Source organism: Pristiophorus japonicus, chromosome 17 (assembly GCF_044704955.1).
Source record: "Pristiophorus japonicus isolate sPriJap1 chromosome 17, sPriJap1.hap1, whole genome shotgun sequence".
Taxonomy (NCBI): Eukaryota; Metazoa; Chordata; class Chondrichthyes; family Pristiophoridae; genus Pristiophorus; species Pristiophorus japonicus.
This window is the reverse complement of record NC_091993.1, coordinates 2,290,916-2,317,297: the sequence shown is the minus strand read 5'-3', so window position 1 is coordinate 2,317,297 and position 26,382 is coordinate 2,290,916. Positions and strand designations below refer to the sequence as shown.

At 46.8% G+C, this 26,382-nt stretch overlaps 1 protein-coding gene across 4 annotated transcripts in view; it reads right to left on the bottom strand.

The window, feature by feature from the left end:
• LOC139227514 (multiple C2 and transmembrane domain-containing protein 2-like) overlaps positions 1-26,382 on the bottom strand; it is a 496,997-nt gene that overhangs the window by 75,134 nt on the left and 395,481 nt on the right. For all 4 annotated transcript variants that reach the window (XM_070858296.1, XM_070858298.1, XM_070858299.1 and 1 more), the window contains exons 18-19: positions 25,619-25,738; positions 12,810-12,857 (exon numbers count right to left, since the gene is read on the bottom strand). In XM_070858296.1, the coding sequence (XP_070714397.1) occupies positions 12,810-12,857; positions 25,619-25,738 (168 nt within the window). The remainder of the gene's footprint in view (positions 1-12,809; positions 12,858-25,618; positions 25,739-26,382) is intronic.

Genomic DNA, 26,382 nt, shown 5'->3' with positions numbered 1-26,382 from the left:
CTAACCATGGGACCCCACTGACTGTACAAGCCTAGTTAAGCACATGTTGAAACAGGGAAATCAAAAAAGTCTGCTAAGGATTAAGTTTTGCTCCCTTTAGAGGTCAATGAAATGCTGCAGAGAAATGAATTATAAAAAGATTAATCCGTCAAAATAGTTTTTACATTGCAAAACTTTTCATCAGAATACTTGCGACAGCAGTGTGAAAATGCACCATGAGATTCATGCCTCCTTAAATCTACCGTAACGTACAGCGCTTGTGGCGTTAGTGCCTTCTGCAGAATCAGGTTTCCACAACAGTGCAGTGCCATATGGCCTTTGTGACAGTGTCACATCGTATCCGTTATGTATGCAACACCTTGTAACCAGCATTTTACCGCCACCAGAGGGCGCATCTGTTGGAGTCCCAAGGGATTCCAGCATCCCTTGGGAGCACTGCATATAAGCAGGCCTTCCACACTGTGCCAACACTCTGGGAGTCAGAATAAAGAGACTAAGGTCACACTTACTCAAGTCTACAGTACTCAGTCACATTGCTTTATTTGAGACATAACAGTATCCACCAAGCTCCCTTTTTTTCTGTGCCTGGAAAGGATCTATTAACGAAGAGGGACTTTCCACTGATACTATATAGGGAGGGTAAGTCTACAGCCAACACCTTTCCTCTGGCCGGCGGAGGAGAGGAAGCAGCACTGACAGGCAACATTGGCAGTCGTTCCAGTGGATGAAGTGGATCCACAGAGATCAGGTAGGGTGGCTGAGGTTAGAATGGTTGCAGCTTTACAGCATGCCAAAGCCAGTCACCACTACGGAACACAATGTTGTCACATGCCTATTACTTTTACTCTAGTAATACAAAGTTAGAACATAAGCGGCACACCCAACAACAACCTGCATTTATATAGTGCCTTTAACGCAGTAAAACATCCCAAAGAGCTCGACAGCAGCGATTATCAAACACAATTTGACACCGAGCCACCTAAGGCGATATTAGGATAGGTGACCAAAAGCTTGGTCAAAGAAGTGTCTTAAAGCAGAAAGGAGACTTAAGTATAGTGTCAGCTGTGGCTCAGTGGGTAGCACTCTCACTTCTGAGTCAGAAGGTTGTGGGGTCAAATCCCAACCAGGGACTTGAGCACAAAAATCTAGGCTGACACTCCAGTGCAGTTCTGAAGGAGTGCTGCACTGTTGGAGGTGCTGTCTTTCAGATGAGACGTTAAACTGAGGCCCTGTCTGCTCTCTCAAGTGGATGTAAAAGATCTCATGGCACTATTTCAAAGACGAGCAGGGGAGTTATCCCCAGTATCCTAGCCAATATTTATCCCTCAATCAACATTAAAAAAAACCCCAGATAATCTGGTCAGTATCACATTGCTGTTTGATGGGAGCTTGCTGTGCGCAAATTGGCTGCTGCGTTTTCCACGTGACTACACTCCAAAAGTACTTCATTGGCTGTAAAGCGCTTTGGGGCGTCCGGTGATCATGAAAAGTGCTATAAGTGCAAGTCTTTTGTTCTTTTATTGCAGAATTTACTATTTGATTTCATATTTAAAAAGAATCTTACAATATTTCCGTTCATGCCGGTGAGACTTGACAATGCTATGAGTGAGGAGCAGCAGTATCATTTCAAACAGTGTGTGATACAGCACGCTGGAGTCAAGCTTTGAGACCACATTAGCATACGCAACATTCGGCACTCTAGCCTGACTCAATCTCCTTTCACGGAGGCCAGTTAAAATGTTACAGCTGGAAGAATGCAGCAAGAATTGGAGTGAGCACGCAATGGTGCTAAAGACCAGGAGGATTGAGGCCAGGGATAGGAAGCAAGCCATTAAATGAAGCAGCTGAAGGAACGGCAACAGCACATTAGTGAAAGGGAGAGGTGAATGGGAACAGTTAATGATTTAAAGAATGGGAAAAGGAAATGAATGATTGGTTGGGGAAATTTGTGGGGTACAGTCGAAGGCAGCAGCTTAATTCCTGGGCCACAGTTTGGCTCACCCCACATCACCAGAGCCCTGTGCAATGTGAAAGAATGAACTGTTGGGGAAAGGCCTTCGACAGGATTCCACCACAGCTGACACCTACATTTCTGGACCCAGTTCGCTGAGGAGCCCTGGTTTTGATCACTGATCGGTTGTGTGGAGTTTGAGCGGGCTGGGAGTACAGTTCTCAGGATTAACAGATGCATTATTACAGTGTAGCATTTGTACAGAAAGGCAGGGAGGGGACGGGAATGGAGGAGGAAGCAGGCCTCAGCATATAATGGACTTCGACTCCAGCCCTGCTTGTCGGATAGCGAAGTCTAAAACCTTCAGGACCAGTCTGTTTTTCTCTGCCTGACCTCTCTCTTTCGTAGCTCTCTCGTCTAATTTGCCCCAGTGTCTTACACTCTTCCTTGGCTGTCTATCTTTGCCTGACCTCTTGCACAGAGCTCTTAGCTTGTCTTGATTGGTCACGGCATCCTCTACTCATCATCAAGTCTCCCGCCCTGCCCAACCCCTGTCTCGTCTCGGCGGAAGACACCAGGGCCATTCTTCCCTGGCTGGCTGTCTTTGCCCGACCTCTGTCTCATAGGCCCTCGGCCTGTCTGTAAGACTGAAGGCCTGTCTGTCACTTTCTGTACCAGTCCCCCTCCCCCCCCACTATGTCGCTCCCTGTTGCAACCGCACTGGCCGGCAAGCCTTCTAAAGCCCTATTACTTCCTTTGTATTGCCAGTGCTGACTCTCCCTCCGCTGAAAAAGCTGGTTTCATCGGAGAATGAAATGATTTGAGGACAATACTGCTTTAAAATCTGAATCGACCAAGAGGCTTCCCAAATCCTCAATCCATGTCGACACAGTACTTTATACCCCAATGGATTACATCGTGCCGGCAGCAACAAAGGCAGAAAAGTCAGAAGCATAAAAATAGCAAATTAGAACCCAGATCATGCTGTAGGGACTTGTGCCTTAATAGAGGTTAACTGTACAGCAAATACTGTTTGGTGTTGTTGTCCCCATTAGAAATTAGGCAGTGCCTTAAAACGAAATTCTAATTACGAACTAAATCATTGTTGATTTTTGATATGTCTTACTGCTGCCGTTTTCAAACAAACAGTTTATTCATTTTCATTTTCAAGGTCACTGTTACAAGCTTTCATGTGAGCACTACAGAATCCTCATGGTTTCATTGGGGAGATGCTAGCCAGTACAAATCACGAGCTGACTAGTAAGATTTTCCTGGGCTGATTTTGGCGAGTCAGGCACTGGACTCGGGAGTGCCTCGGACCTCTGGGCCTCTGGGCACAGCGGGCAAGGTTTCTGGACACGGCACTTCATCTTCAGGGGACGCAGTGGTTATTGTAGAACTGGTTTGTGGGCCGTGGAACGGAGAGGGCCTCAGCTAGTCCAGCTTCTCTGGGACAGAGATGCCGCGGTGATCTAACTGTACAGAAATGCGAGCTTTGACAGTTCAAAGCTGACAGAAAACAGCTCCACGGCTGCAGCCTGGCTTTCTTTAAGCGAAAAGTAAAGAAATTCCATGAGAAAAATATGTATTGACGAAAGGCCATTGGGAATAAATGAACTTTTATCTTTTGCAAAACGTTGAGACAGTGTTTTGGAATTTTGGTAATTAAACACTGTGCGTCATTTTAGATTCATAGTTTAGGCAAATGGGATTTGTGTGGGCCTTTTATTTTTGTATTAAACAGTATGTTTATAAATGGTAAACAGTTCTCCCCCTCAAGGACTGATTAAAAAAGCCAGAAATGGCATCTGCTATGTATAAAGTATGCCAGAAGGGCTCTATCTTTAGATTTAATAAAACACATTTCTTCTTTTAGGAAAAGCAAAAGGGTATTAACCTCGAGCACAGTGCCACAAAATACAACAGGATAATTTCTGGGAATGGCCACTCAGTATTCGCAATGCCAACACAGCTAACTATCTTTGTATTCAGGAGAGCTCATTATCAAACATGGCACAACTGAATGAAGCTTATGTGTGGCTCCAATTGCCCGCACCCAGTGTCTGTGAGATTCCCACACTCCTCTCCTCAATCACCGCTATCTCCTTGAAGCACCCTTCCCTCCCACCCCCATCAAATATTCGTGGCACTGTCTTTGGGAAAGTTATTGCATGCTGAGCTATTCTGGATCACTCTGGGTTTTGATTTACTTGTTCTGTGCTTTTCCAATTATTCTTTTGCCCTCACTGCCTTACCAACTGGCTTCAGCAACTTTTGACCTTGCAGAGAATCAGAGTTGGATGAAACAAGCTTTGAAAAGTCAGCGAGACAATTAATATGATTAAGTCATTTGGCTTGGTTCATGTAGAAACTAAAACCCAAGAGTTTTTTTTGAAGGATCTTATCAACCATTCTGGGTGCAGTGCTCAGCAAAGGAACGATTACTCTTTGCTTTGTCGTGTCCGTCCGTGTACAGTTCTTTGATGTTACTTTCCTGTGCTTCAATATATATTTAATATTATGACAGAACTACTGATACACTTGCTGAGAAAAAAACAAGTTGACCTTTTAAACTCTACTGGTTCCTAACTTGCATTTCCAGCCTATATACACAACTGAGGGTTGCAAGATCCATCTTCCAATTGATACCAGTTCAAAGCAACTGAAACCAGTTTAGTAGCTCAACTCATCTGGGATGGCCTTGACTGTTGCTCATTAGGGTTTGTCTCTACAGTACTGCTTCAGAAACCTGAACTCATCCAAAACTCTTCTGCCCATATCCTAACTCACACCAAGTCCTGCTCACCCACCATCCCTGTGCTCGCTGACCCCGTATCCTAACTCGCACCAAGTCCCGTTCACCCACCACTCCTGTGCTCGCTGACCCCGTGTCCTAACTCGCACCAAGTCCCGTTCACCCACCACCCCTGTGCTCGCTGACCCCGTATCCTAACTCGCACCGAGTCCCGTTCACCCACCACCCCTGTGCTCACTGCCCCGTATCCTAACTCGCACCAAGTCCCGCTCACCCACCACCCCTATGCTCACTGACCCTGTGTCCTAACTCACACCGAGTCCTGCTCACCCACCACCCCTGTGCTCGCTGACCCGTATCCTAACTCGCACAGAGTCCCGTTCACCCACCACCCCTGTGCTCACTGCCCCGTGTCCTAACTCGCACCGAGTCCCGTTCACCCACCACCCCTGTGCTCGCTGACCCCGTATCCTAACTCACACCGAGTCCCGCTCACCCACCACCCCTGTGCTCGCTGATCCTGTGTCCTAACTCGCACCGAGTCCCGTTCACCCACCACCCCTGTGCTCACTGCCCCGTATCCTAACTCGCACCGAGTCCCGTTCACCCACCACCCCTGTGCTCACTGCCCCGTATCCTAACTCGCACCGAGTCCCGTTCACCCACCACCCCTGTGCTCACTGACCCCGTATCCTAACTCGCACCGAGTCCCGTTCACCCACCACCCCTATGCTCACTGCCCCGTATCCTAACTCGCACCGAGTCCCGCTCACCCACCACCCCTGTGCTCGCTGATCCTGTGTCCTAACTCGCACCGAGTCCCGCTCACCCACCACCCCTGTGCTCGTTGACCTGCATCGGCTTCCAGTCCTGCAACCACTCACTTTTAAAATTCTCATCCTTGTTTTCACAGCTCTCTATGGCCTCACCCCTCCCTATCTCCGTAATCTCCTCCAGTCCTACAACCCTCCGAGATCCCTGCGCTCCTCCAATTCTGGCCTCCCGATTTTCAGCGCTGCCACCATTGGCGGCCGTGCCATCAACTATCAGGGCCCTGTGCTCTGGAATTCTCTCCCTAAGCCTCTCCGTCCTTTTATCCTCCTTTAAGACTATCCTTAAAACTGACCTAAGCTGTCCTAATATCTCTTTATGTGGCTCATTGACAAATTTTGTCTGATAACACACCTGTGAAGCGCTTTGGGACATTATATAGGCACTATATAAATGCAAGTTGTTGTTGTTCATTAAGACATGATTTTTCTTTGCCCCCAGAGTGAATCAACGGGCAGAGGAGGACCACCAGGTGTAGACTAAAGTTGAATTGAAACATCATCTCCATTTTGAAGCTGCAACCTGCTGGGGGATCTGGGCAGATGCTAACTTTCATTATGAGTGATAAAGGAAAACATAACTCCAAACGTGCAAGCTCTCTGGGACTTCCACCACTGATGCTGATGTGGATGTGACTGAGTCACTGCATTCTAGCTGCAGGTCTCAACCCCCCCCCCCCCCCACCCACCCCACAAGAAATGTTGGAACAACAACAATTGAGAAGGGCCTTTGAACTCAATCCTCATAAACCTCCGCTTTGCTTTTATGAGCATTCCTTATTACGGCTACTTTAGGATTAGAATGCAAGTTCACATGTTCGAAAATGTAACTTGAAGCTACTGAGTGTTCAGCCTTTTTAATGGGAAGTTATTTAAATGTTATACTGTGGGGTTTCTGTCAGAGATGCATTGCAGTGACTGCAAAAGGGCGATGAACCAGATTTCGTTTCATGTCAAAAGAATGAGCCAGGGCCAAGGAAAGTCACTTGTGTCAGATTAGAGTTTAAGTTATCAGGAGTGGTAAACATACTGGCTCTGTCCTCCGCAATGTAAATTCCCTTTACAGTTGAAAGAACAAACGGAGAGTGAATATCATTGCTGCAAAGAAGTTCCACTTAAACTAATCACACCACTTCAATGCGTGTGTACTCTGGGAAGCATTGAGCTATTTTACATTAGTAAACCCGCAAGTGATTCTGAAAAGACTTTGAGCTCATGGGCTATATTGTCCCACTTGTAATGTATGCACCTGTGAGTATGCTCACAGGTTGGTAGAGCTGTTGAGTTGGGAGTGGTTTAGCCAGTCACGTGATGTTCACAAGACTCAATAAAACCCCGGCAGGTTGGGTTCAGGGGGACCACGATGAGGCGGGTGGTTATGAGCCTGGTGGATGAACTGGTAATGTCATCACCATCATAGGCAGTTCCCCGGAATCGAGGAAGACTTGCTTCCACTCCTGAAGTGAGTTCTTTGGTGGCTGAACAGTCCAATATGAGAACCACAGACCCTGTCACAGGTGGGACAGATAGTCGTTGAGAAGGGGTGGGTGGGACTGGTTTGTCGCACACTCTTTCTGCTGCCTGCGCTTGATTTCTGCATGCTCTCGGCATTGAGACTCGAGATGCTCAGCGCCCTCTCGGATGCACTTCCTCCACTTAGGGCGGTCTTTGGCCAGGGACTCCCAGGTGTCGGTGGGGATGTTGCACTTTATCAGGGAGGTTTTGAGGGTGTCCTTGTAACGTTTCCGCTGCCCACCTTTGGCTCATTTGCCGTGAAGGGGCTCTGAGAAGAGCACTTGCTTTGGGAGTCTTGTGTCTGGCATGCGGACTATGTGGCCTGCCCAGCGGAGCTGATCGCGTGTGGTCAGTGCTTCAATGCTGGGGATGTTGGCCTGGACGAGGACGCTGATGTTGGTGCGTCTGTCCTCCCAGGGGATTTGTAGGATCTTGCGGAGACATCGTTGGTGATATTTCTCCAGCAACTTGAGGTGTCTACTGTACATGGTCCATGTCTCTGGGCCATACAGGAGGGCAGTTATTACTACAGCCCTGTAGACCATGAGCTTGGTGGCAGTTTGGGGGGGCCTGGTCTTCAAACATTCTTTTCCTCAGGTGGCCGAAGGCTGCACTGGCACACTGGAGGCGGTGTTGGATCTCGTTTTCGATGCCTGCTCTTGTTGATAGGAGGCTCCCGAGATATGGGAAGTGGTCCACGGTGTCCAGGGCCGCGCCGTGAATCTTGATGACTGGGGGGCAGTGCTGTGCAGCAAGGACATGTTCACAAGACTAATGTGTCGTGTGATTGTTAAACCTTTGCTAATAAACCGACTAGTTCTTAATAGCAATATGTTGCTATGAATTCTTAAGCAAAGAACCCAGGAAGCAAATACATTACACCAATGTTACTCCAAATCCCATCATTGAGCCACTTCCCTCTCCTCCATCATCGCGTCCTTCATCTTCCAAAACTCCTCCACTTTGGTACTTCTCTCCCCATCTTTAAAAGCTACCTAAACCTTGACAATGCTATCAGTCATTGCTTCATGAAAGATGCTATAAAAATGCAAGTTATTGCTGTCTTTCAGTGATAGCTCCACGGAACCTTACCTCGCCCATGAACCCAAGCTCCAGGCTTGTTAGGCAAGCGTGATCTCCCAACCAAAATGTTATTGTTAGCTATGTTCGATAAATTTCTTGTACGTTTTGTAATTTTTTTTTGTCTCCTGGGACCCAGATTTTGTGATCAACGGGAAGAGACGATGCTGGCTGCTCACTCAGCTGACAGCTGCCCAGAGTCTTTGCAGGATTTTGAGGAGAAACATGCTGCCATTGGGCGTCTTTGAGCAGGTGAAAGAACTGCGAGGCTTTTCGACTAATCAGATTGAAAAATCCTCACTAAGTCACTTCGGGGGGGAAATTGGGTGTATTTGCGCCTCCCAGGGGCGCTGACTGGGCGCAAATGCCTTTGCGACCGGGTGTAGCGCTGACGTCGACTCCCGCCATATTTGGTGGGAGAATAGAGGCGACGCTACGGTGTTGCACCCCGATTTTCTGCTTCCAGAGATCGTGACATCATCGCCGTGTGCATCACCCCGGACCTGAAATTCACTTCCGCCCCCTGCAGCAGCGCCGGGCGAAAGCACCGACAGCTGCAGGAGGCGAGATCGGGCGGGCGGCCGCGGAAGGTGAGGTGGCCACAATAAGTAAAAAAATAACTTAGCTTTGTTGCTGTTTTTCCGCGGGTTCCTGCCACGATTGTTCAGCCCGGCATTCTGCCGCTGCCTTGGTGATCCAGGTAGGTCTCCTTCATATTGCAGAGCCTGCAGCCACGGTGCTTCCCGTTAAGCGAGGGAAGGGTCCTTTGAACGCGGCAGCGCTGCACGGCCCAGTCTACAGTGTTGCTGAGGTCTCGGCCCCGCCTGCTTCCATTAGCGCTCCAGGAAGGCAGTGGAGCGCTTAATTTAGAGCTCCAGTTCCTTCCTGAAGTGCAAACGATGATTTTTAAAAAAAATTTTGAAATCTTTTAAAAATTAGCGCCCCAAACGGGGCTCGAGTGAATTTCTCTCCCGCAGTCTAAACCAGAAACTATTAATTAGATTTAAATCATGTACAGAATGCAAAATAAAGATTGGGAAAGAAAGATGGGATTGAGAGAGATAAAAAAAATAAAAGTGACAAACAGAAAAGGTTAAACAAATAATATTTTTTAATTTAAAATAAATCTCCAACACTAAGTAAATTCTGAAGGAATGAGACTCCACACTTGTAAAAATTAAATTATTTTACAGGAGTTAAGACTTAGCACGCCATTAAAAATTCACTTGCACCAGGCCTAACTTTTTCTGCCATGTTTAGTGGGTAACTGGTGGGTAAGTACAGCAATGTCACGCCCTTACATTGATTTCTATGCCGAGTCTATCGGCAAAGTTCTCTTTACAACCTGTGGAGCAACAGGTTAATTTGGACCACACCTTGCGGATTTCCGCATTTAACATGAACAGGGGGATAAAGGGGAACCAGTGGATGTGGTGTATTTGGACTTCCAGAAGGCATTTGACAAGGTGCCACATAAAAGGTTACTGCACAAGATAAAAGTTCACGGGGTTGGGGGTAATATATTAGCATGGATAGAGGATTGGCTAACTAACAGAGAACAGAGAATCGGGATAAATGGTCCATTCTCTGGTTGGCAACCAGTAACTGGTGGGGTGTCACAGGGATCGGTGCTGGGACCCCAACTATTTACAATCTATATTAACGACTTGGAAGAAGGGTCTGAGTGTAACGTAGCCAAGTTTGCTGATGATACAAAGATGGGAGGAAAAGCAATGTGTGAGGAGGACACAAAAAATATGCAAAAGGACATAGACAGGCTAAGGGAGTGGGCAAAAATTTGGCAGATGGAGTATAATGTTGGAAAGTGTGAGGTCATGCCCTTTGGCAGAAAAAAATCAAAGAGCAAGTTATTATTTAAATGGAGAAAGATTACAAAGTGCTGCAGTACAGCCGGACCTGGGGGTACTTGTGCATGAAACACAAAAGGATAGTATGCAGGTACAGCAAGTGATCAGGAAGGCCAATGGTATCTTGGCCTTTATTACAAAGGGGATGGAGTATAAAAGCAGGGACGTCTTGCTACAGTTATACAGGATATTGGTGAGGCCACACCTGGAATACTGCGTACAGTTTTGGTTTCCATATTTACGAAGGGATATACTTGCTTTGGAGGCAGTTCAGAGAAGGTTCACTCAGTTAATTCCGGGGATGAGGGGGTTGACTGATAAGGAAAGGTTGAGTAGGTTGGGCCTCTACTCATTGGAATTCAGAAAAATGAGAGTGATCTTATCGAAACATATAAGATTATGAGGGGGCTTGACAAGGTGGATGCAGAGAGGATGTTTCCACTGATGGGGGAGACTAGAACTAGAGGGCATGATCTTAGAATAAGGGGCTGCCCATTTAAAACTGAGTTGAGGAGAAATTTCTTCTCTCAGAGGGTTGTGGATCTGTGGAATTCGCTGCCTCTGAGAGCTGTGGAAGCTGGGACATTGAATAAATTTAAGACCGAAATAGACAGTTTCTTAAACGATAAGAGGATAAGGGGTTATGGGGAGCGGGCGGGGAAGTGGAGCTGAGTCCATGATCAGATCAGCCATGATCTTATTAAATGGCGGAGCAGGCTCGAGGGGCCGTATGGCCGACTCCTGTTCCTATTTCTTATGTTCTTATGTGACTGTCAAAATGCTTGCCACATATAATGTCTTTATAACATAGTTCAAGGTAAGTAAGAGATTACATTGTTCCCAGATTTGGGGAGGGGACGCTCTCTGAGGTCGGGGGTCAAAATCTCAAGAGAAAAAAATTAGAAAGATGTTTGCAAGAGCTCTGCCCAAAGGCAATGAAGCGAGTGTTTCTGATTTGTGCTTGGAAAAATAAATAAATTATGCAGAAATAAATTTATTCTGTGAACAACCATTACTTTCAAGTTCTCAGTATAAGCAAATAGAGGGAATGTGCTGCAGCGATTTAGCCTGCCGATGAAGCAAAAAAGCATTTCCTGTCATGGCTACCACAAAAACTTTCTAGCTCGTTTTGAAATCATTTGGAAAAATAAGCTTATATTTAATGTTATATCCCGAGTACAGTCACACTTCAAATTGTTGCACACCATTGCTGGAAGGATCATGCCTGGAGATTCTCCACACGCCACAAGCTCAGACTGTGGCATTTTGCAAATTGTCGGCACAGATGATGTTCCTATGTTTCTTCAGTAAGCCGAGTGATAGCTCCAAAACATAAAACCAACTCAAATCCTCGGCTTTTCAGAAAGGCTCAGGTCTCTGATTAACAATCTTGATAAAGGTATTTAAAGACACAAAGAGCAGTTTTATACATAGGTGTAATAACATTATTGTAAAGTATGTATAAAAAAATACCTTTAATTTTCAAAAAATGATTCCTGTAAGCAGTGAGCTAGTTTAAAGAAGAGGAAGCCAGAATGATTTTTTAAATAGCCAATTTGATATGCTAAGGGTTGACATAAAGTCTGAACTGTGACATGTGATGAGTGGAGTGTGACAGAGTAAATGTGATGTGTGTACTATTTGCAAAATTTCAATGTATTAACAGTGGATTCCTGTGGTCTGGTTACAGTTAATCAGAGGGAATGGAGGGGATGAAATTGGGCGGCAGCACAAAGCAGGCGATCACCAAAGTAAGGCTGCCAATTGGCTATCGCTCATTTTGTGCTGCCCAAGACCCCGCCTGCATTTTAGGTGTGTTTGTGGTAAACGGTTTCAAAATTCTCACCCTTGTTTTCAAATCCCTCCATGGCCCCACCCCTCCCTATCTCCGTAATCTCGTCCAGAAGCACAACCCCCCCCACCCCCGAGATATCTGCGCTTCTCTAATTCTGCCCTCTTGAACATCCCTGATTATAATCGCTCCACCATCGGTGGCCGTGCCTTCTGTTGCCTGGGCCCCAAGCTCTGGAACTCCCTGCCTAAACCTCTCCACCTCTCTACCTCCCTTTCCTCCTTCAAGGAGCTCCTTAAAACCTACCTCTTTGACCAAGTCCTGCCCTATTTCTCCTTATGCGGCTCGGTGTAAAATTTTGTGTCTCATAATACTCCTGTGAAGCACCTTGGAATGTTTCACTACGTTAAAGGCGCTATATAAATACAAGTCATTATTGTTGTTGAGAGAAGTTACAGCGCCACTTCTGGAGAAAGCCGGAATAGCAGACATTATCGCTAACTCATTACCCATTGACTTCAATGGACTGGAGCCCCAATAGTGTTACCAATTCAAGGATTCTATTACAACTGATGTTTACAACTGCATTGAACCATTCCTGCAGAAGGCAACATCATAGCAGTGCTAACAATAGAGGCATGGAATGCGGAAAAGATTTTGCAACACTTTCAGACACAAATACAAATTAAAATTTCAAATACATGCTGAAAGATATCCAAATCACCCAATTAGGATGGGTTTCAGTTTAAAGATTAGATTTTGAGCTGACCTCTAATATTAAACACAGCACTGCTTTAAGCATATCTACTGTGCCAGCCAAGTTTATTTTAATGTACTTAAACCAAGGTGTCAATAACTTAATTCCAGTGCTTCGAGAAGACAATGAGAATTGACAGAGTGGCAGAAAAAAATCACAGCAATGGCCTTTCAAGAAAAAAAAAATCACTGCATCTTAAGATGTTTCATCCACAAATGAAGTTTATATTGTCTAGAAATAATTAGACATGTCGTCCATTACCTTTTCATCATCCTCATCGTCATCATCAATATCCACATCTTCATCCTCCTGACAAATCAAACGCAAGAAGAAAAAGGAATATAGTTAGCTTTAAATGCAATTCTTTTATCTTGGCAAAATGCTCTTAACACTGGGCTATGACATAACTGAAGCAAAGGGTTTGATGGTTTAGGGCAGTGTTCGATCACTGAAAAGAGAAGCTGTCACATTTGTGCATTGAACTGAAGGGTATACGTCTCATTATCTGCATACATTGTGCCCAGAACAATGCAACTTAACTGCAGAGGACATTCACTCACTCACGTGCTCAACCTCTTGGGGTTGTCTTGCAAGTTAGTTCTTCTACAGCTCTCTTGCTTCGATGTTTTTTTTTTAAATTCCAGAATCCTACACTGGTTTATAATGTTGGTACATTTGGCTTACATGACACTGTTGTATATATTAGTGTTAGGATGAGGACATTTTGTTGCAGTATCCTTTGGGGTGGAAGGGTGTTACTGTACCCGTGATGGCTGGAATGGGTTAGTGATCCCATCTTCCCTCTCAGGTTAGCCTGCCCCTCCCTCTATAGAGACGTGCTGTGGCATTTCTTCTGAGTGGGAATGGGATGGGCAGGGGTGAGCCCTTGTATAGGCCTCGTGGAAGAATGTCCACTCACTCAATAGCCGTCCAATCCATTGCCAATTATCCACTCCACATAGCACACATCACCTACAGATTGGTGTTGGGATGGGGGCAAACACATAGACAATCTTTCACGACCAAAATCAAAAGCCACGTCAGCCTGTTCGCTACAGGGTGGGGGCAGGGCAGAATTGAGGGACCCCAATCCCTGGGGCCAAGTCCAGCAAGCAGGGAGGGGGGTCTGAGGTGAATCCCGGCCACTCTCTCAAGAATGGAACAACATATACGGCAGTGCGTCTCTCGATCACCCATCCGCCAGGAAGGGCAAAATCCACAGAGCCTACATGGGTCTTGTGAGGGTGGACACCATGGTGGACAGAAGTACCCACACACCAACCTCTCTCATCGACCATTCTGTAGCCCAGTTCTCATTTCCAGGACCCCACCCCTCCAGAGTAGCAAACATAATCATGATGAATGTTCTTCCTGTCTCCTCTGCCCATCCCCCTTCGGGTCTCAGTTCAGCAATTCCACAGCAGTCAAAGCCAAATTCCTAAGGGTAGTTAAGTGACCTACAGCTCTCCAAACCTCAGATGTTGTTTCTGCAGATAGTTCACTATTCGGGGTTATGGCCTCAAATATGGACTCCTTGAAAAAATGTAACATTCTCAGCGACTCTTGGGAATTCCTGGCCCATGACCGCTCAAAATGGAGAAGAAGCATTCAGGAAGGCGTCGAACATTGAGTCTCTTTGTCGGGAGCATGCGGTAGTCAAGTACAAACTGCGGAAGGAGCGCACGATAAACCAAGCACCCGACCCACCCGTCCCTCCAACTACCGTCTGCTCCACCTGTGACCAAATCTGTAAATCCCGCATTGGACTCATCAGTCACCTTCGAACTCACTTTAGTGTGGAAGCAAGTCATCCTCGACTCCGGGGGACTGCCTAACAAGGAAAGGACTCCACATAAAATTATTGAAGCCAAAATCTTCCAGATAACTCCTATGTAGAAGGTCCAGAGCATCTCGGGGTTGCACTATTGCTACATGGAGAGAGCTCCAATCCCTGCTAACATTCTCACTAGTTCTGCAAACCCTGTTCCTGGTCTGGCAAGGCAGGGAGATTCTGTCAGTGAGGAACATCAGCAAGTAGAGACAGCTCTTCCAAACAGAGCAAGATCTTGACCTGGCTTGCTACATCATGAACCACCCCCCTTACCTCTAAGAATTACACCTCTACAACCTAAAGATACCTATAAACTTCTCGATTCAGTCCTCGTGTCCATAGTCAACCGTGTAATGCACAAACACAAACCAATATTTACATACAAACAACATTTTTTTCAGGGCAATGTCAGCTCCATAGGTGAGGTTAACCTTCAACCAGTTATTTGGGACAAAGACATTCAACTTAACCTTCCCTTCACACAATCGGCAACCAAGAGGAACGTTCTGCTGTCCGGATGTGGTGTACCATTGTAGAATGGCCAGGCTGGCACAGAAAGCACCTCAACCTAACCACGGCTACATTTTCATCACCATCGCCTGAAGGTCACAGACATGAAACGTTAACTCTGCTTCTCGCCACAGATGCTGCCTGACCTGCTGGGATTTCCAGCATTTTCTGTTTTTATTTCAGATTCCAGCATCCGCAGTATTTTGCTTTTGTATAACCATTTCAATATACTATTTTTGTAAATCATTGAAAATTGTATAGGTTGTATTGTTGAAAATGGCTCTGTGAACTATGTAATACATAGGAACACAGCAAATTTAGGAACAGAAGTAGGTCATTCAGCCTCTGCGGCCTGCTCCACCATTCAATTAGTTCGCGGTTGACTGGAGCCTCAACTCCATTTTGGTCTTTGCAACATGTCCTTTGATATCCATACCTCAGAAAGTCTATCTATCTGTCTTATAACCCTAATTGTCTCAGCATCCATAGCCTTTTGGGGTGGGGGAGGGCGTGGGGGAGGCAGAGAGAGAGTGGAGTGGGGGGGGGGGGGGGGGGGGGGGGAGGTGGGGGAGGGGGAGTGTTCCAGATCTCTGCTACCCTTTGTGTGGGAAAAAGTGTTTCCTGATTTGGCTCCAGAATGGCTTGGCTACAATTTTAAGATTAATGTCCCCTTGTTCTTGATTCCTCCACCAGAGGAAATAAAATCCTTTTAACATTTAAACACCTCAGATCACCCCTCAAACTTCTATACTCAAGGGATTACAAGCCAAGTATATGCAACCTGTCATCATGCTTTAATCCTCTAAGCTCCGATATCATTCTGATGAACCTCTGTAACCACTCCAAGGCTAATATATCCTTCCTCAGGTGCGATGCCCAAAACTGAATGCAGCACTCCAGATAGGATCTGACCGAGGCTCCATACAACTGAAGTATAACTATCTCTCCTTTATATTCAAGTCCCTTTGAAGTAAAAACCATCATTCCATTAGCATTGTTGATTGATTTTTGTACCAGTCTACTAACTTTAACAATTTGTGTCTTTGGGCTCCAAAATCTCTTATCTCAACAATTCCTAGTTTCTCACCATTTAGAAAATACACGGATCTATCTTTCTTAGGTCCAAAGTGGAGAACCTCACACTTGTGGATATTGAACTCCATTTGCCATAATTTTGCCGACTCACTTACTGAATACAGTAGTATTTAAAATGGCGAACTGACTATTTGTACAGTAATTTTCTGTCCTTCTGCGCCTGCGCCCTCTCGACTCCGCCCTCGATGCCTCCCGCCCGAAACCGGAACTGGAACCAGGGCCCCGCAATCAGTCCGAACACGTTGGTCCTCAGAGCCCGAGAGAGCAAGAGAGACACTGGGGAGGGGGGGAGGGGGGAGGGGGGGGGGGGCGGGTGTGGAGAGAGAGAGAGAGAGAGAGAGAGAGAGGAAACTCAGGGAAGACAGATCACGTTCCAATCCCTCTACACCCAGAAAGCTCAGTGCGTGTATGACAAGGGACATCATTAGTGTGGACAAAATCCGGAAGTCACGACACTGTCACTATTCACTTCATACCCAATAAACCTGTTAACAATCTGTGACCCACACAATGTTCCATTTATGGTGGGGCGGGGGTAAGGACATGTACTTGCGCTGGGGTAAGGGACTTTGTCTGGGGGAGGGACGCACTTGTGCTGGGGTAAGGATCCTCTCTGGCTTCTGAAGTCAAAATGGATCGAATTACAATTTGCAAAGTCAGTCAGAACTTGGGATGGGTGGTTCCAGTTACACATTCCAAAGAAAATTCAGGGTGTGGCTTATCCTCCAAGTGGGCCAATCAGCAATAGGTCATGTGATAATAGAGAGCTAATCAGAGACAAGGCGTCCATTTTAGCAGTATAAATAAACGCATCCTTAAAACAGAGATGAAGAGGAATTTCTTCTCTCAGAGCGTCGTGAATCTTTGGAATTCTCTACCCCGTAGAGCTGTGGAGGCTGGGTCATTAGTATATTTAAGGTGGAGATAGACAGATTTTTGAACTATAGAGGAGTCAAGGGTTATGGGGAGTGGGCAGGAATATGGAGTTGAAGCCAAGATCAGATCAACCATGACCTTATTGAATGGCAGAGCAGGCTTGATGGGCGAAATGCTCCTATTTCTTATGTTCTTATGTTCTAATGTTCTTAGTACCTGATACTACCAGGGATCTGGCAGTTCACAATAGCACTTGGTTCTGGAACATTAGTGTCCCAATGATACTGCACATTTGAGTATGACCAGGCATTGTTGGGTATTGTTCCACACCCATTACATTGAGCAGAATGTCGCTGGGGGCAAGAATATTTAGAATGATTTCAATTTTGTGCTACTTTTAGTTTGCAAACAGAATGTATGACCAATGACCAAATAGAATGGAAAGACATTGCACAAATGCTCGACCATTCAACCAACAGTTTATCTGTAGTGGGTTATTGTGGAATATTTTGTTACTCTACATTTGACCCTATATAATGTGTATATGTCAGGAGTACTATCTGAATTTGTTTTGATTTACAGAAAATGCTTGCGAATTCTACTTCATATATTTCTGAATTTTAGGTAAGTGTCAGATCGGCTTAATTGGTGCAACTGAGTGAGAAGATTAAGGTTTCAAACCCCACTGAAGAATTGACCATATAATCCAGGCTGCACTTCACTGCAGTACTAAAGGAGTGCGGCATTGTTTGGAGGTGCTGCTGTTTGGATCAGATGTTAATCCCAGGCTCTACCTGCCTTTTCAGATGGATATAAAAAAAATCGTATGCCGCAATTTGAAGATGAGGGGAAGAGTTCTCTCATTGTCGAGGCCAACATTCATCCCTCAACCAACAACGATCAAAAAAAAGGTCAACTTGTCATTCATCTTATTTGTTGCTGTGAGACTATGATTTACTCCAAATGGCTGCCATATTTCTCCCTGGCTAATAAAGGTGCTCAAATACAAAAGTAACTGACAAAAATCCTTTCTAGAAGCAATAGTGTTTTCTTAAACTAACTCCGCTTTTAGAATAACAACTCATAACTTATTACCTAGCACACAGATATCAGCATCTCCAGTGCAGTACTGAGGGAGTGCAGCACTGTCGGAGGTGCCGTCTTTTGGATGAGATGTTAAACCGAGTCCCTGTCTGCCCTCTCAGGTGGACCACGCCACTATATCGAAGAGGCGGGTGTCCTCCGGTGTCCTGGCCAATCTTTATCCTTCAACCACACCACTAAAACAGAATATCTGGTCATTATCACATTGCTGTTTGTGGGAGCTTGCTGTGTGCAAATTGGCTGCTGCGTTTCCTACATTACAACAGTGACTACACTCCAAAAAGTACTTCAAATTGGCTGTAAAGTACTTCGGGACGTCCTGAGAAAAGTCTGATTTACTTTTGGGCTTTGAGTTACTAATGGCATTCTGTGCATTCTTCAGAACTGGACTGCACTTCCTGCCACCTACGGAATGTTGGAACTGCCACATCCCATCCCGGCTCAACTTTGAGCATTAGGGAAAAAAGCGCTAATTTTTTTTAAATTGGAGACCATTCAGATCAGATCCAACATCACCCAGTTTTGGCTGTTAGCTCAACATTTCCACACACACACACACACACACACACACACACACACACACACACAATGTTCATGTTAACTACGCACCAGACGTTATGGCTGGGCTTTTGTATGGGAGGTTCTCACACCTTTCATTTGGCCTGTGTCGAGGGATTATCAGACATTGCCTCTATTTACACTGCAAAAGTCTCGCTCTGGAGTAAATCCATTTGGATTCAGCTCTGAGCGGAACTGTGTAATCCTTGATATTAGTCGTTGCAGTTCTAAAGTCTCTCCTTTTTAACCATCGGCTTCATGCTGCGGTTTATGACGTTGATCTTAACTCAGTGTAAGTGCCAGCTTAGAGTAAGTCTGATCCAAAATCTGGGCTTGTATCTGCATTGGATCATCAGACAGCAGGGGGTTGCCAGAATGATGATCCTTGTCACTACACTCATGCCTTCGCCTCCTAGTCTCTGCAGCTGGATTCATTGGCCCAACACCTGTTGTGAACAGTGCAGATTTAGCCCTTAATCCCATCAGCATCACGAGTGATCCATAACTACAGTCCCTCAGGGATGCACGTGTTAGCACGGGGCTGCTATTGGCCGGTGTTCAAACCTATTAATAGGAAGAACAAAAGCCACATAATGAAAATGAATGGAACTGATGGGGGAACAAGAGCTGTACATTCTTGAGTTCTGATCAGCACACTCACTAACACCATCGCTTTCTGAAAGCTCTGCCTGAGAAATAGTGCTCACTTAAAACTGTATTGTCCTGAGATAACGGCACTCTCTCTCGACTGAACAGACTGGGCTCTTTTCTCGAGGAAAGAGAAGGCTGAGGGTTGACCTGACCGAGGTCTGTAAAATTCTGAAAGGATTGGATAGGGTAGGCGTAGAGACAATGTTTCCGCTTGTGGGGGGAGACCAAAACTAGGGCTATAAATATAAGATAGTCACTAATGAATCCAATCGGGAATTCAAGAGAAACTTCTTTACTCAGAGAGTGGTTAGAATGTGGCACTCACTGCAAGAACTATTTGAGGCGAATGGCATCGATGCAGTTAAAGGGAAGCTAGAGAAACACATGAGGGAGAAAGGATCAGAAGGATGTGCAGATCAGCTTCGATGAAGCTTGTGAAGCATAAACATCAGCACAGACCAGTTGGGTCGACTGGCCTGGTTCTGTGCTTGGACATAATGAAGAGTTACAGGTGCAGTGTCCAGAATCCGGAACCCTTGGGACCGAGGCGGTTCCGAATTCCGCATTTTTCCGGACTTTGGAACGTCTTTCTGACACCACGAATCCGGAAATACCTGATCCCAGCTTTGGTTATTTCAGAATGTCAGAAGGTGGAGGGGGGGGGGGGGCTCGTTGAGGAGCTGTTCGGGTCGTCGACCCCGTCGGTAAGGTCGTCGGGCGGGGCCCAGCCGCCAAGGAAATGTTTGGGCAGGCCCCACTGAAGCAGAGCTGTTCGGGCGGGCCCTGCCGCGGAGGAGGTGTTCGGGCAGGCCCCGACACGGTGGAGGTGTTCGGACGGGCCCTGTCGCGGAGGAGCTGTTAGGACGGGCCCCGACACGGTGGAGGTGTTCGGACGGGCCCTGTCGCGGAGGAGCTGTTCAGGCGGGCCCCATCACGGAGGAGCTGTTAGGACGGGCCCCAACACGGTGGAGGTGTTCGGGCGGGCCCTGCCGCGGAGGAGCTGTTCGGGCGGGCCCCATCACGGAGGAGCTGTTAGGACGGGCCCCGACACGGTGGAGGTGTTCGGACGGGCCCTGTCGCGGAGGAGCTGTTCAGGCGGGCCCCATCACGAAGGAGGTGTTCGCGCGGGCCCCGTCGACTGGAGGTGTTCGGGCAGGCCCCATCACGGAGGTGGTGTTCGGGCGGGCCCCGTCGCGGAGGAGCTGTTAGGACGGGCCCCGACACGGTGGAGGTGTTCGGACGGGCCCTGTCGCGGAGGAGCTGTTCAGGCGGGCCCCATCACGAAGGAGGTGTTCGCGCGGGCCCCGTCGACTGGAGGTGTTCGGGCAGGCCCCATCACGGAGGTGGTGTTCGGGCGGGCCCCATCGCGGAGGAGGTGTTCGGGCGGGCCCCGTCGACTGGAGGTGTTCGGGCAGGCCCCATCACGGAGGAGCTGTTCGGGCAGGCTCCGTCGCGGAGGAGGTGTTCGGGCAGGCCCCGCCATGGTGGAAGTGTTCGGGCGGGCCCCGTTGCAGAAGAGGTGTTCGAGCGGGCCAGCGAGGAGGCCCCGAGGTAAGGGCAGCGGCAGCGAGGCATGGGGCAGCGAGGCGAGGCCCGAGGTCGGGCAATGACGGGACCTCAAGGTCGGCAGGTCCAGATTCCGGTACATTTTGCGGATTCCGGACGACCCTGCCACCAATCGATCCGGAGTCCAGATTTTGGATGCTGCACCTGTACTGGGAAAATTTTATATCTATTTTACCACAGGCAACACCTTTTGGGAAACAAGGTGTTATAACCCCTCAAAATGTTTACATTGAATACACACACACACACACTTTTGTGCATTATACTAATTTTGTGTGTTTTAACTCGCCATTCCTCAAAAAAGACAAGTTCAGCATCTTGCCAATCCTTTCTGCTCCCACTCCTTCTGGTTATGAAGTTATTAACAGTTTGCTGCAGTAACGGGTTCCATTGACGCACACGGGAAAGTGCAGTCACATGGCTGACCTCTGACCTTGGTTCCCGGGCTCTGATTTTATGCTTTGTAAGAACCTTGGACCAAAGCGTGGAGGTCGGTGAGATCACTCGAACAGCGTGTTATAGAAGCCAAACTCTGCTGCAAAGACTTAACGGGGACGCTCATCACGGAAAAATGCCCGACAGACTTTTTCCTTTCTCCCACCCAACCAACCCATTTGTTTATATATCTGCAACCACAGGCATAAATCTGTTTCAAAGCCACATATATGTTGCAAAGTCTTATGGTCTTATTGCCACTAAAGTTACGAGTTGTTCTTCTTCCTCCCCAAGGTGGCAGCGAACCTCCTTTAAAATCGAGCAGTCGAGGAAGACAATCCTTTCAGAGTGCAACTTCTCGGAATCCTTTGATTGACGGGGTGAGTTATGGGATAACTTGGGGAAGGGGGACTGGTGGTACAACCTCAGACATGTTCCACCTCCACCATTGTAGCTCTGCCGAGTGTGCCGCAGACTTCAGTTACTCGGGTCAACGGGAGTTCCCACCGCAACCCCGGCCAGGTTATGGCGCGGGAGCAGGAGCAACTTCGAGCGACTTCCCGGCCTCTGTCTTTCAGATTGGCGTCTGTACTGCAATATGTCATAACATGAGGCAGAGATGACCTGGTTATGGTCATGTCATGTTACTGTAACTTTGTGGCCCAACAAATTGAAAAGCACTATGCCTGAAAAGCTCAATAAATAAACAATTAAAATGATGTGAGGAAAAAAAAGACATAAAAAACAGAGTAATGGACTCTGCTTTCTAAGTCACCTCAAGAAGACTGGTTTTCCCAATCTCTTACGGTAACTTCAGACGCAGGTCGCTGGAATCCCCGGAGAAGTGGCGTAAATGGCAATTTTTATCCAAATACTCCAGTTCTCCAGGTTCCATCGATCTTCCGCCAGAGAACCCCCATCCCACGGGAATTCCAGGCATAGATCTAGATGGATATTTAATCCACACTAAATTTCAAGAGGTCATCACATTATATGTCGTTAAGCAGCCAACTCCAGTTCTGTTGCTGCCCAATGAACTAGAGCAGTACTCCCCCAATTAAAATGGACATGATAATATTTCGAACACATAAAACACTATCGGTTCTTACTCTTGTCAACAAAAACTGTTCACTATTCCAGGATCATTCTGGATTGCAAAAATAACCCCAGGCTGCTATTCTGTACTGCTAACCGTCTCCTTAAACCCCTCTCCCCTGTCTCCACCACACTCCCCTCCAACAACAAGTATGAGGAGTTCATGAACTTCTTTGCATCAAAGATTGAGACCATCCGATCAGCTGCCTCTGCGAGTTCCCTTCCTTCTCCTAGCCACAGGGCCAAACTTCAAATGACACTCCCACCTGCCCTAGCTCTAAACTCATATCTTTTTCTAGTTTCTCTTTGATCTCCCCTCTTAATCTCTCCAAACTCATCTGATCCATGAGACCCACTTCCTGCTCCCTTGACCCGATTCCCACTGCTGACCACCCAATTTCCTTTTCTGGCTCCCATGTTAGCCGACATTGTTAACGCTTCTCTGTCCTCAGGTAATGTTCCCCTCGCCTTCAAATCTGCTGTCATCACCCCTCTCCTCAAAACAACAACCCTTGACCCCACTTTGCTTGCTAGCTATCGCCCATCTCCAACCTCCCTTTCCTGTCCAAATTACTTGAACGTGTTGCCGCCCAAATCCGTGACCATCTTTCCCTGAACTCAATGTTTGAATCTCTTCAATCTGGCTTTCGCCCCTGCCACAGGACCGAAACTGTTTTCATCAAAGTCACAAATTATATCCTTTGTGACTGTGACAAAAGTAAACTATCCCTCCTCGTCCTCCTGGACCTGTCTGCAGTCTTTGACACGGTTGACCCTCCATCCTCCTCCATTGCCTTTCCTCCATCGTCCAGCTGGGTGGGACTGCACTCGCCTGGTTCCATTCTTATCTATCTAATCGTAGCCAGAAAATCTCCAGCAATGGCTTCTCTTCCTGCTACCGCATCATTACCTCTGCTATCCCCCATGGATCTGTCCTTAGTCCCCTCTTATTTCTCACCAATATGCTGCCCCTTGGCGATGTCTTCCAAAAACACAAAGTCAGTTTCCACCTGTACGCAGACGACACCCAACTCTACCTCTCCACCGCTTGACAAATCTTCTGGAATTTTTTGAGGATGTTTCCAGTAGAGTGGACAAGGGAGAACCAGTTGATGTGGTATATTTGGACTTTCAGAAGGCGTTCGACAAGGTCCCACACAAGAGATTGATGTGCAAAGTTAGAGCACATGGGATTGGGGGTAGTGTACTGACATGGATTGAGAACTGGTTGTCAGACAGGAAGCAAAGAGTAGGAATAAATGGGTACTTTTCAGAATGGCAGGCAGTGACTAGTGGGGTACCGCAAGGTTCTGTGCTGGGGCCCCAGCTGTTTACACTGTACATTAATGATTTAGATGAGGGGATTAAATGTAGTATCTCCAAATTTGCGGATGACACTAAGTTGGGTGGCAGTGTGAGCTGCGAGGAGGATGCTGTGAGGCTGCAGAGCGACTTGGATAGGTTAGGTGAGTGGGCAAATGCATGGCAGATGAAGTATAATGTGGATAAATGTGAGGTTATCCACTTTGGTGGTAAAAACAGAGAGACAGACTATTATCTGAATGGTGACAGATTAGGAAAAGGGGAGGTGCAAAGAGACCTGGGTGTCATGGTACATCAGTCATTGAAGGTTGGCATGCAGGTGCAGCAGGCGGTTAAGAAAGCAAATGGCATGTTGGCCTTCATAGCAAGGGGATTTGAGTACAGGGGCAGGGAGGTGTTGCTACAGTTGTACAGGGCATTGGTGAGTATTGTGTACAGTTTTGGTCTCCTAACCTGAGGAAGGACATTCTTGCTATTGAGGGAGTGCAGCGAAGGTTCACCAGACTGATTCCCGGGATGGCGAGACTGACCTATCAAGAAATACTGGATCAACTGGGCTTGTATTCACTGGAATTCAGAAGAATGAGAGGGGACCTCATAGAAACGTTTAAAATTCTGACGGGTTTAGACAGGTTAGATGCAGGAAGAATGTTCCCAATGTTGGGGAAGTCCAGAACCAGAGGTCAAAGTCTAAGGATAAGGGGTAAGCCATTTAGGACCGAGATGCGGAGGAACTTCTTCACCCAGAGAGTGGTGAACCTGTGGAATTCTCTACCACAGAAAGTTGTTGAGGCCAATTCACTAAATATATTCAAAAAGGAGTTAGATGAGGTCCTTACTACTCGGGGGATCAAGGGGTATGGCGAGAAAGCAGGAATGGGGTACTGAAGTTGAATGTTCAGCCATGAACTCATTGAATGGCGGTGCAGGCTAGAAGGGCCGAATGGCCTACTCCTGCACCTATTTTCTATGTTTCTATGTTTCTATGTTTCTGTCGACCCCTGCTTGGTCTCTAAATTGTCAGATTGCTTGTCCGACATCCAATACTGGATGAGCAGAAATTTTCTCCAATTAAATATTGGGAAGACTGAAGCCATTATCTTTGGTCCCCGCCACAATCTGCGTTCCCTAACCACTGACTCCATCCCTCTCCCTAACATCAATCTGAGGGTGAACAAGAGTGTTCGCAACCCAGGTGTCATATTTGACCCTGAAATGAGTTTCCAGTCACATATCCTCGGCATAACTAAAACCGGCTTTTTCCACCTCTGTAACATTGCCCGCCTCCGCCCCTGCCTCAGCTCTTCTGCTGCTGAAACCCTCATTCATGCCTTTGTTACCTCGAGACTGGACTATTCCAACTCACTCCTGGCCGGCCTATCACATTCCACACTACATAAACTTTCAAGATCACCCATCACCCCTTGTGTTTTCTGACCTACATTGGCTTCCAGTTAAACAACGCCTCGATTTCAAAATTCTCATCCTTGTTTACAAATCACTCCATGGACTTGCCCCTCCCTATCCCAGTAATCTTTATCAGCCTCGCAATCCCACAAGATGTCTGCGCTCCTCAAATTCTGGCCTCTTGAACATCCCTCATTATAACTGCTCAACTATCGGTGGACGTGCCTTCAACTACCTGGGCCCTGAACTCTGGAACTCTGGAACTCCTCTCAGCATCTACCCTGTCAAGCCCTGAAATAATTTTATGATTCAATGAGATCATCTCGCATTCTTTTAAATTTTAGGGAATATTGGCCTTGTCTCCTCAATCTCCCCTCATAGGACAATCCCCCCTCCCCCGCCCCCCCGTCCCCCACCATTCCAGGAATCAGTCTGGTGAACCTTCGTGGCACTCCATCTCAGACAAGTATATCCTTCCTTAGGTAAGGAGATCAAAATTGTGCACAGTACTCCAGGTGTGGCCTCACTAAGGCCCTATATTATCTCCAAGACATTAGCAATTATTTCAGAAAAAGCACACTTCTTCCCCTAGAGTAAGAGAGTCTCATCAATAACTCACCATGTCCTGCTGGCTGACAACCTTCCCTCCGGCCATCTGAATGTAGTTCCAGGCAAAAAGCATCAAGAGTGCCAGTGGGACCATGTAGAACTCAAACGTCCAGACAATAACCAAATACAACTGAAAAGAAAGAGAAATACTGTCGTTAACGCCTGAAAGAAAATCTAAACAACAGAAAGAAATAATGTTCTGGATACCGGGGAAGAGGGAAGACAGATTTTCTTTTTCAACTATCTGCTAAGCACACAACGGTTTAAAAAAATACAACAACAAACAACTTGTATTTTAACGTAGTAAAATGTCCCAAAGGATTTCACAGGAGCATTATAAAACAAAATTTGACACCAAGCTGCATGAGGAGATATTAGGGCAGATGACCAAAAGCTTGGTCAAAGAGGTAGGTTTTAAGGAGCGACTTAAAGGAGGAAAGAGAAGTAGAGAGCTGGAGTGTTTAGGCAGGGCGTTCCAGAGTTTACGGCCTAGGCAGCTGAAGGCACGGCCGCCAATGGTGGAGTGATTAAAATCGGGGATGGTCAAAAGGCCAGAATTCGAGTGCAGACATCTGGGAGGGTTGTGGGGCTGAAGGAGATTACAGAGATAGTGAGGGCTGAGGCCATGGAAGGATTTGAAAACAAGGATACAGAGTGAACACTGCAGAGTTATCACCTTTTGAAAGCTCTCTTCAAGACAGCAGTTACGCTGCGAGGTGCAGTGTGTACTGTTCTGTTTGTATTGTACAGAATCACTTCGAACAGAAGCAGTCC